Source organism: Rhinolophus sinicus, chromosome 3 (genome assembly GCF_057876585.1).
Source record: "Rhinolophus sinicus isolate RSI-liver-muscle chromosome 3, RSI-T2T, whole genome shotgun sequence".
Taxonomy (NCBI): Eukaryota; Metazoa; Chordata; class Mammalia; order Chiroptera; family Rhinolophidae; genus Rhinolophus; species Rhinolophus sinicus.
In genome coordinates, this window is record NC_142503.1 from 176583497 (window position 1) to 176598456 (window position 14960).

Genomic DNA, 14960 nt, shown 5'->3' on the forward strand with positions numbered 1-14960 from the left:
AGCTGGGTCCTTCCAGCCCAAATAGTCTTTGTGATTCCAAGATTCTATCTGCTTGTTATCGCTCCTTCGTTTTGAAGCCTGTAACTGATCCCAATCAGATATGACAAAGGAATTCACCTTTGTCTGTGTCATGATAATCTATGTAGAGCAGTGGTTCTCAACCAGGGGAGATTTTACCTCCCAGGGGACATTTGGTAATGTCTGGAAACATTTTTGGTTGTCACAACTTGAGGAGCAGTTGCCACTGGTATCTGGTAGATGGAGGCCACGGTTGCTGCTAAACATTCTACAATGCACAGCACAGGCCCCACAACAAAGAACTATCCAGCCCAAAATGGCAATAGTGCTGTGATTGAGAAATCTTGAGGTAGAGGGAGAGATATCGCCTTGGTAACCAGAAGCACAATGATCTTCTAATGCACTAACTTTTCAGTTCCCCACAATAGTGGTGCACCCTTTGTATGTGCAGCCGTCCCTACCTGGCAGCAGGGAAGCCCGGGAGGTGCAGCAGCCTGAGTTCCATGGGGTGTCAGTCCTGGGACCATGTCCAGCAAACTCCAGATGCTAAACCCCCTGGAACTGACTCTCTTCTTACTTCCACTCCAGGTTCTGGTTGGCTGTCCAAGATCTCAAGAAACAACCCCTACAGGATGTGGCCAAGAGGGTGGAAGAAATCTGGCAAGAGTTTCTGGCTCCGGGGGCCCCAAGCGCAATCAACCTGGATTCTCATAGCTATGAGATAACCAGTCAAAACGTCAAAGATGGAGGGAGATACACATTCGAAGACGCCCAGGTTTGCTTTGCTACTTGAATGGTTCTTTCAAAAGGTATTCACTTGTCCACTCTACCTCCCCAACCGTTGACATGAGTCCAAGGCATTGTATATAGTTAGAATTTCAGGTTTGGTTATTTATAAGGCCATCAATGGAAACCATTCCAGGTAGGTACACAATGAAATTCCGGGAGGATTGTTTTCCTAGATTAGTTACATTTCTCCACAGAAATAGAAATGTACAGTTATATGTGTTATCTTTACCAGGAACATTTCATAGTGTTTTATTAAATCTAATGTCCCGTAATAAGTTAGTAGTAGAATCTGGAAACCATAACACAGCATCAGCAAAGTGGGTCTAGTGAGCTGGTAGGGCGATGAGTCAAGCCCACCTAACCATGAAGCGCACACTCATAACTGCCACTCTATACTGCAGCCATAGTAATTTCCAAATATAGTAGTTCTCCCTCATCTGCAGGGCATATGTCCCAAGACTCCCAGTGGATGCCTGAGACCGCAGATAGTAATGAACTCTGTATATATTGTGTGTTTTCCCATACAGGCGTACCTATGATAAAGTCCAATTTATAAATCGGACACAGTAAGAGATTAATAACAACAATAATAAAATAGAACAATTACAACTATGTACTATCAAAAAAAGTTATGTCAATGTGTGCTCACACTCTCTCTCTCCAGTACTTTTTATATTTTTCAGGCCAAACCTATTCCTGAATCTGTTTAACCACCCCTTACTTGCAGTAAATGGCTTGGTGTCACTTATTTCAGGGGATCCCTTGCTGAAGTCTTTATATAGGCGCAACATGTTGCCATCGATCGAAACATGTTTTCTGTTCATGTCTTCCACCTACAAATTTAATGTCTTTTCATCTTAACTAAGTATTATCACACAATGTGGCTGTAACTTTTGCAGCATGAGGTACAACAGCAAGACTAGCACACATTTCTTCTTCACAATTTTACAAAAGACGTTTCATTCTTACCACAGATCTTAGCAATCTCCGCATAATAATTTTTTTCTTTCCTTATTCAGTCGAGGACTTTCACCTTTTCCCTTAAAGGAAGCACTTCCTGGCTTCTCTTTGGCATGTCCGAATTGCCAGCATCACTTCTCTTTCACTTTGGGGCATTAGTAAGTAAAATAAGGGTGACCTGAACACAAACACTGTGCTACCACAACAGTCGATCTGATAACCGACAAAGCTACTAAGTGACTAACAGGAGGGGATGGTATAGAGTGTGGATATGCTGGGCAGAGGGATGACTCCCGTCCTGGATGGGATGGAACAGGAAGGCTTGAGATTTTATCACACTACACAGAATGGTGCATAATTTAAAGCTTATGAATTATTTATGTCTGAAATTTCCCATATAATATTTTGGACCACAGTTGACCGTGGATAACTGAAACTGCAGAAGGCAAAACCACAAATAAAATGAGACTACGGTAGTGTCTGTGAGAGGGCAAACTACTCAGATTCTTTACAGGACCCCTCAGGTGAGAAAAATGAAGAGAGTTGAGATAAGAGCGAAACCTTAAGCTGTCACCGGGTATAGGATGATGAGAGGAAATCAAAGTTAGGGTCCAGGAAGTAAGAAACTGACTTGATGCTTATCTTTAGCAATGGCACCTCCCAGCCCTCAGCATAAAGCTTGTGATTCGTGGTAGCTTATGTGGCCTCGCTTTCTTTCACCAGCGTCACTAGCATCTGTGCCCTAGTTGTGCCTTACAGGGTAAGGCGTCCCTCCTGTGGGCTTCCTTAAACCCTAGAGCGCACCCTTTGGAGCCATTTTGTCCGTTGGAGAAATTGTCCATTTCCTTGTCATTCTCCCCCATTAACCTGTAATCTCTTTGAGGGCAGGGGCTTTGGTCATTCTTTGTGGCATGTTATATAGCACAGGGCCTGGAATATTGAGGTGCTCCCCAAATAGTAACCTCATACAGTAGTCCCCCCTTATCTGTGGTGTCCCTTTCCACAGTTTCAGTTACCCACAGTCAACCATGGTCCAAAATATTATATGGGAAATTCCAGACATAAATAATTCACAAGTTTTAAGTTGTGCACTGTTCTGTGTATTGTGATGAAATCTCAAGCCTTCCTGTTCCATCCCATCCAGGACGGGAGTCATCCCTCTGCCCAGCATATCCACACTCTATACCATCCCCTCCTGTTAGTCACTTAGTAGCCTTGTCGGTTATCAGATCGACTGTCATGGTATCACAGTGCTTGTGTTCAGGTCACCCTTATTTTACTTACTAATGGCCCCAAAGCGCAAGAGTAGTGATGCTGGCAATTCGGACATGCCAAAGAGAAGCCAGGAAGTGCTTCCTTTAAGAAAAAAGGTGAAAGTCCTCGACTGAATAAGGAAAGAAAAAAATTCTCATGCTGAGATTGCTAAGATCTGCGGTAAGAATGAATCTTCTGTTGTGAAATTGGGAAGAAGGAAAAAGAAATGTGGCTAGTTTTGCTGTTGTACCTCACACTGCAAAAATTACAGCCACATTATGTGATAGTGCTTAGTTAAGATGAAAAGACATTAGATTTGTGGGTGAAAGACATAAACAAAAAATGTGTTTCGATTGATGGCAACATGTTGTGCCTACACGAAGACTTCAGCAAGGGATCCCCTGAAATGAATGACACCAAGGCATTTACTGCAAGTAAGGGGTGGTTAAACAGATTCAGGAATAGATTTGGCCTGAAAACTATAAAAATTACTGGAGAGGTGCGTCTGCGGATGAAGGAGCTGCTGTCACGTTTCCAGCATGGTTGTGGAAGTCGTTTAGATTTTGGTACTACCCAAGGTTTCAGGCATCCACTGCAGCGCTTGGAATGTATCCCCGTGGATAAGGGGGTGTTATTGTATTACCTAATTTAGGAAACTCAGAGGCACCGATGTAAATAATGGCATGAGAATATAACCAGTGTCTCTTGTCATCCACATTTGCCTTGTCTTTTGCTCAGAACTTCAAGAGGGAAATATCTACTAACCTTAAGACTGTAACTGTCTTTTCTTTCACCCTGGTCATGAACTCCGCTCCACCAAATGTCTGTACCAGGCAGATTTTGTTTTATAGAGTTCAGTGTTTTTGCATGAAACCACCAACCCCTCACACCCTTTGCAGCTTCCAAGAAAAATAAGTCATGAGAAATCTTTTTTTTCCTGATAGATCTGTGCGTGTGTATGTGTCTATGCTCCAAGCACATATTGACACATCCTTGTAAGGAGAGGGATGGAGAAGCTCCATGGGTGATGGAGACGCTCCCTAGACAAGTGATCTAAAGCACGAAGCTCAACTCTCCATTATTCCTGAAACATAAGAAAAGGGATACTGGTCAGAACTCTGATGCACTAAACCTGGTATTCTCTCTCTGAGCATGACATCAGAAAACATTTGTTTTGATGTTTTATTATGAAACTTGTACACATGTTGGAAAGGAGAAAGAACAGAACAACAAATGTTCATGAACCCTCTTCCAGCCTCAGCAATCATCAGTACAAGGCTGACCTCATTTTATCTGTGTCTCCACTTTTTCACCTCTCACTGGGTTATTTTAAAGGAAATTTTTAAAATACGTATTTTTTCATTATATATATGAAAAAATATTGATATAAAAAATATATTTTTAAAAAATTTCCTTTAAAATAATCCAGTATATATATGTGCATCAACCTAATATATATATATAAATAAAATATATAATATATATAATAAAATAACTGCGCACGCGCACACACACACACACACACACAGGTACCCCCCGTATAACACGGCACTTCTATAACACAATTTCGCTTTAACATGTTTTGAGAATTAGAGAAATCCCCAAACAACACAGAACATAAGAGTTTTTAAGAGAAAATATATCTCATTTGAAATTTTTCATTCAAGCATGGATGTCATATCAGATTTGACTCTAGAATTTTAAAATTTATTAGAATTTTAATTCCATTTTGTTTGTGGAGTATTCAGTTCCGAGGATGAAGATATCTTGTCAAAAAGAAAATACCCTCGGTTAATTGTGTTTAGTGTGATGGCGAAGAAAACATTATTTAATACATATTAATATGATATACTTTTGGTGAAAATTGCTTTAATAAAGATATTTCTCTTAATTATACAATATAATAGTATGTTTTTTTTAATTTTGGAAATTTAACCCCCTTTTTTATACTAGTTCTTTGTTTCGTATAACACAGATTCGCATAACACGGCATTTTTTAGGAACCTAACAACCGTGTTATACGGGGGTTACCTGTATATATTTACCAACATATCATTTCATCTGTAAATACTTAGGTATACATCTCTAAAAGAAACTGACCCTTTGGTTTTTACATTACCACAGCACTACTATCACACCTTAACAAAGTAACAATAATCTCTTAATATCATCAAATGTCAGGCAAATTCCGTAAATGCCCTTTTTTTAACCCTTATTTGAAATCAGAATCCAAATAAGGCCTACACATTCCAGTAGACAGGCATATCTTTTAAGTGCCTTTTAACCCACAGGTTTCTTTTACATGCCCCACCTCTCCCAGCCCCCTTGCAATTTATTTGATGAAGAAATTGGATTCTTTGTCCTGTAAAGATTCCACAGTCTGGATTTTTCTGATTGCATCCCTGGGGTGCTTTTTAGCGTGTTCCTCTGCCATCCGTGTTTCCTATAAACTGACAGTTTTATTTAGATATCTAATCAGATGTATGTTTGATTGTTGTAGGTAACATAGATTTCATTGTGTTCTTGTGTCAGAAGGTCTTTTGTCCAGATGTCTCTCTTTTTGAGGTATTGGCAGCCACTGGTGTTTATTGCTTATATCCATTAGTTAGTTAGGGGTTATTAAATGGTGATGTTCTAATCCTATCATTCTTTCTTCATTTGGTAGCTGAAACACAAATACTTGAATACTTCTACTATGTGATTACCTAATAATATAGTTCTTATAGGAAAAATAGGATAAATGTTTGATTCTTTCCCTTGATTTGCTAGTTTTCAAAATAGTGAGTGGTTTACTGTCATCTTCCAATGGTGGCCAGTTAGGATTGTTTTGTTGTGTTTTTAGTATCTTTGTAAACTCACGGGTTTAAACAAATTTGATGTATTTTATCTGTTTTGTTTATTATTTGTGTTGATGCTTGTGCCATTTCTGGCTAGTTGGCTCCTTCTGACATGACCCTAGTAGTCTGATGGCATCCAAATAGTAAGGAAGCAAAGATGGTCCAGGCCTTACCCAGACCTGAAATCAGCCATTTCTCCAGGGATTCCTGGTTTCTCTTAGAGGGAAGTGGTGGTTAGCGACCATAATCTGGGCACTCTGGGATGCTCATTGTCCCTGGGGTGATCATCAGTTCTAGGCCTTTTCAGTGGACAGAGCGAGGTTGTTGGTGGTGATAAAAGTACATCATGAGTAATACTGATACTTTCTATTCAAATTGAAAACTACAGGGGATTTTGTGTTACCTCTTCTATCTTATACCTGTGCCTCCTTTCTCTATGCTGAGAATCCTCGTTCTCAAGGACACCATGGATGATAGCGTTAGAACTTGACATAACTGGTTAGTAGCTTCATCCTGCTTCACCACAGAGCAGTCTCAAAACGACGATGCCAACACTAGCAGCAACGGTATGATTATTGCCTGGTTCTTCAATCGCTGTGTTGTATTCCACTGTGTGGAAGCACCATAGTTTAGTCAATCAGATCCTCTCTTCTTTGACATTTATGCTGTTTTTAATTCAAGAAAGATGTGATGAGACATTTTTGGAAGTCAGCAGGTTGTATCTTGACCAGTTTTGGAACGCACAGCCTTCATTAGCACAGTGCTCTGCCTTTTTTCAGGTGCTTCTAAATACGTTCTATTTCATCCTTGAGGTAGACCAGCCATGAGGATACCCTAAGCATCTCTAAGTTGCTCATCATCTGTTAGGATTAGTCTCCTGTGAATTAAAACAATACACTCTTCCTAAACCAATTTCTGTTTTCAGCCTGTTCCCTTTGTGTTCCTTAAGTGTGTTTCCACCATAAAGGTACAAAGTGTTTCTAACTAGTGGTGTGACCTAGGGCAAGTTACTGAAACTCCCTGAGTTTTCCTTTTCTCATTGTAGAATAGAGATATCTATGCATAGGTGTAGAAAGGGGACTCAGTGAAATGAAGCATGTCAACAATTAAAAGTCCCTGGCCCTCAGTAAGATAGGATACATATTCACTATTTTACTTTCCTAATGTCGTTAATATTATTTGTTATACTTTTATGTTTACCATGTTTGTTGAAGAAATTCAAATAATTGCATGTTAATCCTAGCACCCAAATATAATCCCTATTTTGGTGTATTTTCTTCCTCAATTTAAGTGTATAGGGTGATTATGCAAATAGGGTGACTCTGTAGCCTGCCTTTTATACTGAACCAGGGGTTGGTTAAAAAAAAAAAAAAAAAGAAGAAGAAGAAGAAAAGACAACAGCTAAACTTTCGCTGTAAAGGGCCAGATCGTATAAATTTTAGGCTTTTGGGGTCATATGGTCTATGTCACTGCTACTTAATTCTGCCATACAAAAATAGCTACACTGTAACAACAATATAAAACACATACATGAGTGGGCGTGGCTGTGTTCCAAAAATCATTATTTATGGACACTTAAAATTTAATTTCATACATTTTTTCACAAAATAGTATTCTGCTTTTGATTTTTTTCCAGCCATTTAAAAATGTAAAAGCCATTCTTAGCTCACGGACGTAAAAAAATCACCAGTGGGCTAGATTTGATTAACAGGCTGTAGTTTAATACCCCAAGCATGAAAATCACTGAAACACTTCAAGAAGTCCAGACAGATAGAAGACAGAGGCTTGGGACTGGTTGATCTTCAGTTTATGTGGGAGAGTAGGTTAAAGGAGATTCACCTTGGTGCAGTAACTGCAACACACCAACCCGCAAAGGTTTTTGCACTGGGGTTGAGTGTTACAGAGCTGACTGAGAAGTCAGGCAGACCATTATACTCACGCTGCCTTACCCGTCTGGACCAGCTCCACAGGTGCAATGCAGATGTTTCCATGTAAGGAAAGGAGGTTAAAATTCTTAGCAGCCCCTGAACAGGCAGGACTTGCCCTCAGATCTCCCAACTGGCTGGCCAAGACTGCTGCCCAGATCACGCTGCCCCTGGATGGTGAGTGCTAGGGCTTGGATGGCATGCTGAGAGCTGGAGAAACTGTTCCCTAGAGAAGGGCCCAGACCTGGGGAGTAGGCTCTGATCCTGTTTCTGCCATACGCTTTGTCTAGGATTATACATTTAAGTCCTTTCGGCTTGCTCTCCTCAGTTTGCCCGTCTGCAAAGTGCGAATCGTAACACCTAAGCCCCTGCCCCAGCTGGGATCAGGAGCTCTGTGTGGCTTCCTGAGCTGGTTACAGTAGTTCTCAGAAGGCCCCCCGCAGTGGTAGGAAAGCCGCTGGAAGTGAGTGTGTGTGCTCTTGATTAGGGGTCAGTAGCCAGATTTATGGATTCATTTGAAATGGGAGCTGGGGTGGGGTGCAGGTTCTCTCTGAGGATTTTGTTTTTTATTTGACCACATGCATTGTTATAGCAAAGTTAATTGCCTGTGTTTGCTTCCTGTGGAAATATTTCACAAGATACCCTGTCAGCATGGACCCAGCATTTGCGTTTGTGTTTTGCTGATCCATTTGGCTCTTCTGAAAATTTGGGCCAAGACCAAATCTTCCATAAAGGTCTGTGGACTGTGACCATAGCCCTCAGTTGTTTGCTGTGTTGTTCCAATTTCACAGAGTAAGCCTTGTGAGGGGAGAAAAAAAGAAAAATGGGCCACGATTTTTTTTAAAGGACTCAGTTCCTTATGCCAGGGATTGAAATCTCTATTCTCAATCGTGGGGTATCAGAGGACCTGCATTGCCACCCACCTGCTGTGTGGTCTCAGGCAAGGATCTTGACTTTTGTGCCTTAGTTTCCTCGCCTATAAAATGGGAATGATGTCTTCTCTACAGATCTCTTAGGATTTTTGAGAAATCAGATGAGCTAATAGCCCTGAAAATTCTTTTAGTAAGTAAAAAGTGCTATCTATTTGTACATGTGCACTCGCAAAAGTTAATGGTTCCAGTATTCCCTAAAGTCTCATAATCCCAAGCTAGATTTAAAAAAAAAAAAAAAAAATTCTCCCAGGAAGATATCTGTTCTTGGAGGGAGTTCTTGGAAGGGAAATTTAGAAAAAGTATGTAGGAGCCAAATGTGGGGGGCCTTGAGTGTCATCCTAAGGCCTTTGAACCTTTTCACCCTGGAGACAGTAGGAAAGCATTGAAGGCTTTGAGCTAGAAGAGGGTGAATCAGATGGTAGTGGGCAGAGTGAGCTCGGGCCAAGAGCGAGCTGAATCTCAGGGCATGTAGTCTAAAGCTTTGCTGGCGGTTTTCAGAGGAGAGACTGAAACCACAGGAAGCACTGAGAACCCGAGGCTTCCTCTTAGGGCATTCGCCTCTTTCCAGAGCCTCCACAGGCTGCAGGAGGAAGATAGGAGTCGGCTGTCTGGTGCAGTGTCTGCCTGGCTTCAATTTTTAAAGTCTCAGAGTATCCAAGGGTGTTCCAAAGACTATGTCACTGGGTCCATTCAATTCATCTATCTCCCCATCCATCCATTTCATGAACATCCATTCTCCCATTCAGGACTTTGACCTGAAGGCTATGAAGTTCTATACTGAGGGAAATTGCAAAGGAAATAGGAGGCCCAGATGGCCTTTTGCCATTATGCAGAGCTTGTCTAAGAGCACATTGTTCTTTGCAAACAAAACAAAACAGGCCTAAGAAAACACTTCATTGAAATTGGATTGGATTGGAAATCTGTCCATCAAATGAATTGACAGTTGAATCGGGTAGGCAAACCCAACCCATTGGCTTTGGTCCCTTCAGGTTCCCATGTAGGCTTCCTAGCTGTTCAAGCCCCGCTGCTTTCCTGACCTGCAGTATCTGCTGAGACGGCCCACCCTGCCCTGTACCTGCAGTGTCTGAGCCTTCCAGCACCTCTGCATATAAAAGTTTTTTGATGGGAGTAGGTATTTGGTCTTTTCCTTTCATAAATCCCTATGGCACTAGAGTAATGCTCTGCACATGACTGAGGTTTAAAAAAAATTTCCTTGACAACTCAGTCCAGAATTATAACACTCTCAGCTAGACCTATCATTTAAAACAAGGGGGCAATTTGTTCCTTGGCTTTCCACTTTGAAAAATCTTGCCAAACAACCTTGGGGAGCACATACAGTAGGTGATCAATAAATACTGATTGAATTAAATTTCTATAATATGCCAATTCAGCAAAATTTGGAATACACATAATGGCCAGATGTTCTAGGCTCTGGGAATATACAGATACATAGGAGGGTCGCTTACCTTAGGCAGACCTCAGTCTAAGTTACCGAAACTCTACTTGGCCATCATCCATGCATGGACTGATCAAAGAGCAACCTCAAGGCCAAAATGAGGTCAGGGTGATGCAAGAGATGAAAAATACACCCTTGAGTCTACAGCCACCGTGAGCAGACAAGAAGCCTCTAGTCAAAAGTTTCTGTTGTTACCTAAACTTAGATATTTCAAAGCAATTTGATTAAGGAATGCAAGGCTTCTAACATTTGCTTTGTTTAAACACCAGAACCCCGTGGAGCACATGTTTGTGTTCACCCCCGATTACTCAGAAGTAGTCTTCTAGCCGGGTGAAGGCTGTTCATCTTTGCCCCAGTGGGGGAGGTGGTGGCGTTGCATGCCAGTATCACAAGACTGGACCAAGTTTCCTGATATTAATCCTCAATTGGAGGGCATTTCCTGGTAGACTTCCCATGCCAGACATATTTTCAAAAAGAATGCCATGGCACTGCTTCCTCCAGGAGTTACTCATTTCATCCTGTGGGTGGTTTTATTTTAGGGAGATGAACAGCAGAGGGAGGGATGCATCTTCAAAAGAACAAATCAGTTGTTTGTGATCGGGTTCTGTTTATTACCACACAGACTAATAGCTCCTGGAGAGAAGGCGTCAGAGAACTAAATTCCAAAATGTCTTTGTTGCGGCTTCAGAGCATAGATTTTTTGCACCAAGCTTCATGACCTTGAAGAAGACAAGGGAAACACCTAAGTTAATACACCTGGTGTTTGGGTATGTAAAAGGCAACATGCAAAGCTATCTTTGAAGCTACTCTTATCTAAGGATAGGGACTGAACAGCGTCAAAATACTGTGCCCTTTGGCCACTTACATTGAACATGTTTATCCAGATGCGTTGCAGGGTAGAGGCAAATGATAATTTACTTACACGCTCTTATAACTAGAATGCTGCATTACGTGGAAACAGGATCCCATGTCATGCTTAGAAGGACAAAAAAAAAACAACAAATTGGGGCTTCTCTTTTAAGATCCACATGATCCCAGGATGGTGATCCAAAGCTGCATCCATGAGGACAACAAGCTACTATCTTTGACTCCAGTGGGTGTCCACATTGCATGGTGTCTTTTCTATTGTGTCTTCTGAGTTTATTAAGCAGACACTGACTTAGGCTCCACATCAAGTCTTTACCGCTGTGCAGTCCCACCCTTTGTCCTGCAGGACCCATGTTGGAAGAAAGACCTTAGCTAACCATGCCTGAGGTCTAAAGACCTTTGGTTTAAGATATTGGGAGGTGAGACTCAGGGATCTTCTGGGTGACTGTCTTTAATACAGACTTGCTGTATATGACATGGGCCCCAGTCAGCCCTCAGAGCTTTGCCAGGTTGGGACCTTCCTTCCGGTATGGAAGACAAGTGATGCAAGGCCTGCAAGGTGAGAAACCAGAGCCTGTGTCACCCTGGGTGACCTGGCCAACATCTGGTGGTAGTGAATGGTTCCCAAAAGAGAATAGTGAATAGTTGCTGCATCTACTATAGAATGAGTCAGATTAGGACTTGAGAGGAAGCCCCTAACATTTCTGCCGACCACACGTTGAGGACTGTGCTTGTCTCAGCATTCAACACTAACTCGCCTCAAAACCCCGACTCAAGGACCATGAAAAGGAGCATGTTGCAAGGGAAGAGTGTGAGCTTTGGGGTCACACAGTTCTCGGTTCAAATTCTATCTCTGTACTTGAGCAAGTCACTTAACTTTTCAGAGTTTCAGTACCCTCATCTGTAAAATGGGGTTGTTTAAACCTAAGTAGCAAAATTCAGAGCAAACAACAACTGTAACTAAAATAATATATCTGGACTCTGCTTCCGAAGCCTCTGCTTCACCTTTCCTCCTCCCCCAGGGACCCTCTGTTCTGTAGTCTCATCCCCATGTCACCCCTGGCAAGGACAGTCACACCATGAAGGCCAGTGATTACTGTTACTTTGCATGTATACAGTCTTCCTAGCACTTTCACTTACATGTCCTCCTTTGATTGTGTGATAGACGGGGCTGGAAAAGGGCAGAATCAGGACCTGAACCCAGGCCTGGGGCTGCCAGCCCAGGACCCCTGCCATCACCCCCACAGGGCCATCACATTCTGCCCCACAATCGCATCTTCCTCCAAGGAACCACAAAGTACCCAAAAGTTCCCACCAAAGTCTGGATGTTGTTCCAGGAAGCTTGGGCATGGAGGGCAGAGACGAGGCAAATACATCTGCAAAAAGAAAAATAGGACACTTGAAAATCACAAGAAGGGCTCTTGGCAGCTGTGCAATCCTTCAGCTGAGTGGTTTCCCACTCCTGGAGGACGTCCTAAAGCTGGGAAATGAGACCTTAGCTGTCTTAGGAACCCACAGCAAAGAGGAGACATAAGGGTGTTATTAAGTAGTTCAGCTGCTCCAGTCAGCTTAGGGCCCAAGGCCTCAGGTATTTGTCTTATTACTTTTCCAACGCTCGCGAGCGTCACTGGTTTGTCTAAAAATAAAGGAGATTTCCAAATGAGGACTATCCCTGTAAAACACTAATTTGTAGCAGGTGTGGTTTGAGACAGTTTGCACTACTCACTCCCTCTAGCTCCCACACTTGTCATGGACCCTACTGATGCCAGTTGTTTTTGCTTCTGCCTTAGCCTCTCAGGCAAGCAGAGTTCCCTGTCCCAGAGCCAGGCCCAAGGAGGGAAATGAGAGTGGAGAAGAGATCTCCCTCTGAGAATTGTGGCTAAGATGGTCAATATGATTTAGAGCCCTAGAGCACCAGTTTCTCAACCTATGGAGAACCATACTCACCGTCTCTGGAGTAGGTGCCTCCCCTGTGTCAGGAAGGCAGATGTGGACCCTGGTAGTTCTGCTTATTCATAGTGAACTCAGTCATTTCTTTTTTAGGAAGAGAGAGAAAGAAGGAGTGAAGGAGGGAGGGAAGAAGGAAAGACAGAAGGGAAAGAGGGAGGGAAGGAAAAAGGGAGGGAAGGAAGAAAAAAGGACAGGGAGGGAGCAAAAAGGACAGACAAGAAGGGAAGGAGGGAGGGAGGAAGATAAGGCAAGAAAAAACAAGACAAGAAAAAGCGAAGAAGAAAAGAGCAGGGGGGAGTGGGGTGGTAGATGAGGGTAAAGGGGATCAAATATATGGTGATGGAAGGAGAACTGACTCTGGGTGGTGAACACACAATGGGATTTATAGATGATGTAATACAGAATTATACACCTGAAATCTATGTAATTTTACTAACAATTGTCACCCCAATAAATTTAAAAAAGAAAGAAAGAAAGAAAGAAAGAAAGAAAGAAAGAAAGAAAGAAAGAAAGAAAGAAAGAAAGAAAGAAAGAAAGAAAGAAAAGAGCAGACTTCATTTTCTCCAGCCCCTAGGAATTCTCTTGGAGGGGCTGGCTAGTTTTGCCAGTGGCTCTCTTGCTCTTTGCAGATTCTGGATATACATTTATTTCCCTTAAGACTGGTTGTCTGCAGAGCAGGGGAAACAAACCAGAACCCCCACCCCCACCCCAATAAATCAATAGAGGTCACTGCCAAGAGCTTTGTACACTTGCTGTCCCTGGCAGTGATAAACTCATTGCATTTGGGAACTGGCCAAAGACCCTAAGTCCTATCTTAATTCTCATTCCCAGAAAAACCTCAGTGCTCCAATCACCCACCCCATTTACTGTCTTTGTGTTTCCAAGACAAAGCTGGCGAGGAGGAAGGAACAGACTTCTATAACTGGGTACATCAAAGGCTCCATTTCTTTGCTTGGGGAAGGAGAGGAGGGTAAAGAAGTCATGGATCTGTAGACTGTGGGAAAGGAAGGCCCAGACCAGAGGGCCCTGAAGTCACAGGCCCTGCAGGGGGCACAGAGGCCCTGCAGACATTCTTGCATTCTGTTTTTCTCAGACCATGCTTTGCATCTGCTATTGTTGCTTTGGTGGTTGTCCCCTCATGGGGTCATTTGAGACTGTCCTGATGGCACAGGCACTGGGTTGGCAGAGTAAGATCACTGCATGTGACACAACTCCAACAGGTCACGTTCTCACTCCCTACTCTCTCCCCATGCCACCCCCACCTTGGTTCTGGCTTTGGAGCCAGCCATATGGCACGGGGAGGATGACATTGGTGCCAAAACTGCTCCTCTGACCCATATTGACCTCCCCTGGGGAGTAGACCACCACTGTCTGCTGCTCCTTCCTCCTTGGCCCTGGATTGTCCTTTTTTGTGCTGGTTGATCAAATTACACAGCAGCAAGACCACTCTTCCACCCTCAATTCCCATTGCTCTCTGCTCAGATCATCCGACCTTGATGAGGACCGTTCTGTTTGATAGACAGCCGTTCCCCACCTCTGGCAGACTACGTCTTCCCATTTGCACCCACTCATAGCACTCTCTACTTCTTTGTAGTCCTTAGTTCAGATTGCCCCCTCCTCTCATATTTGCAAAAGCAGAGCACAACCCTACTAATGGGAATAGGCCCAATGCAAGGAGCAAAATGAAATGAAATAGTGGCTTGGGTCTGAGACGGCTTCGATGGTAGTAGTCTAAGACCTTTGAGCATCCATCTTGCCTAATAGAATCTAAACTTCATGACAGCAGGACTTACCTGTCTGCTCAGGCTGTAATCTCAGTGCCTGGCACCGGGCCTGGCAACTACTAGATGCCCAATGAATAACTGCTGAATATTTTTGTGATTAAATGTTTAGGCATCTGCTTGATTCTGCTCTTTTTTAATTGATAAGTTCTTTCTTTTAATGAACTGGGCTTTTCCTGCCCACGATGACG

The 14960-nt window shown here is 42.7% G+C and overlaps 1 protein-coding gene across 8 annotated transcripts in view; it reads left to right on the plus strand.

Annotated features, from left to right (window-relative positions):
- RGS6 (regulator of G protein signaling 6) overlaps window positions 1-14960 on the plus strand; it is a 466453-nt gene that overhangs the window by 420652 nt on the left and 30841 nt on the right. For all 8 annotated transcript variants that reach the window (XM_019733353.3, XM_019733355.3, XM_019733349.3 and 5 more), the window contains exon 15: window positions 607-793. In XM_019733353.3, the coding sequence (XP_019588912.1) occupies window positions 607-793 (187 nt within the window). The remainder of the gene's footprint in view (window positions 1-606; window positions 794-14960) is intronic.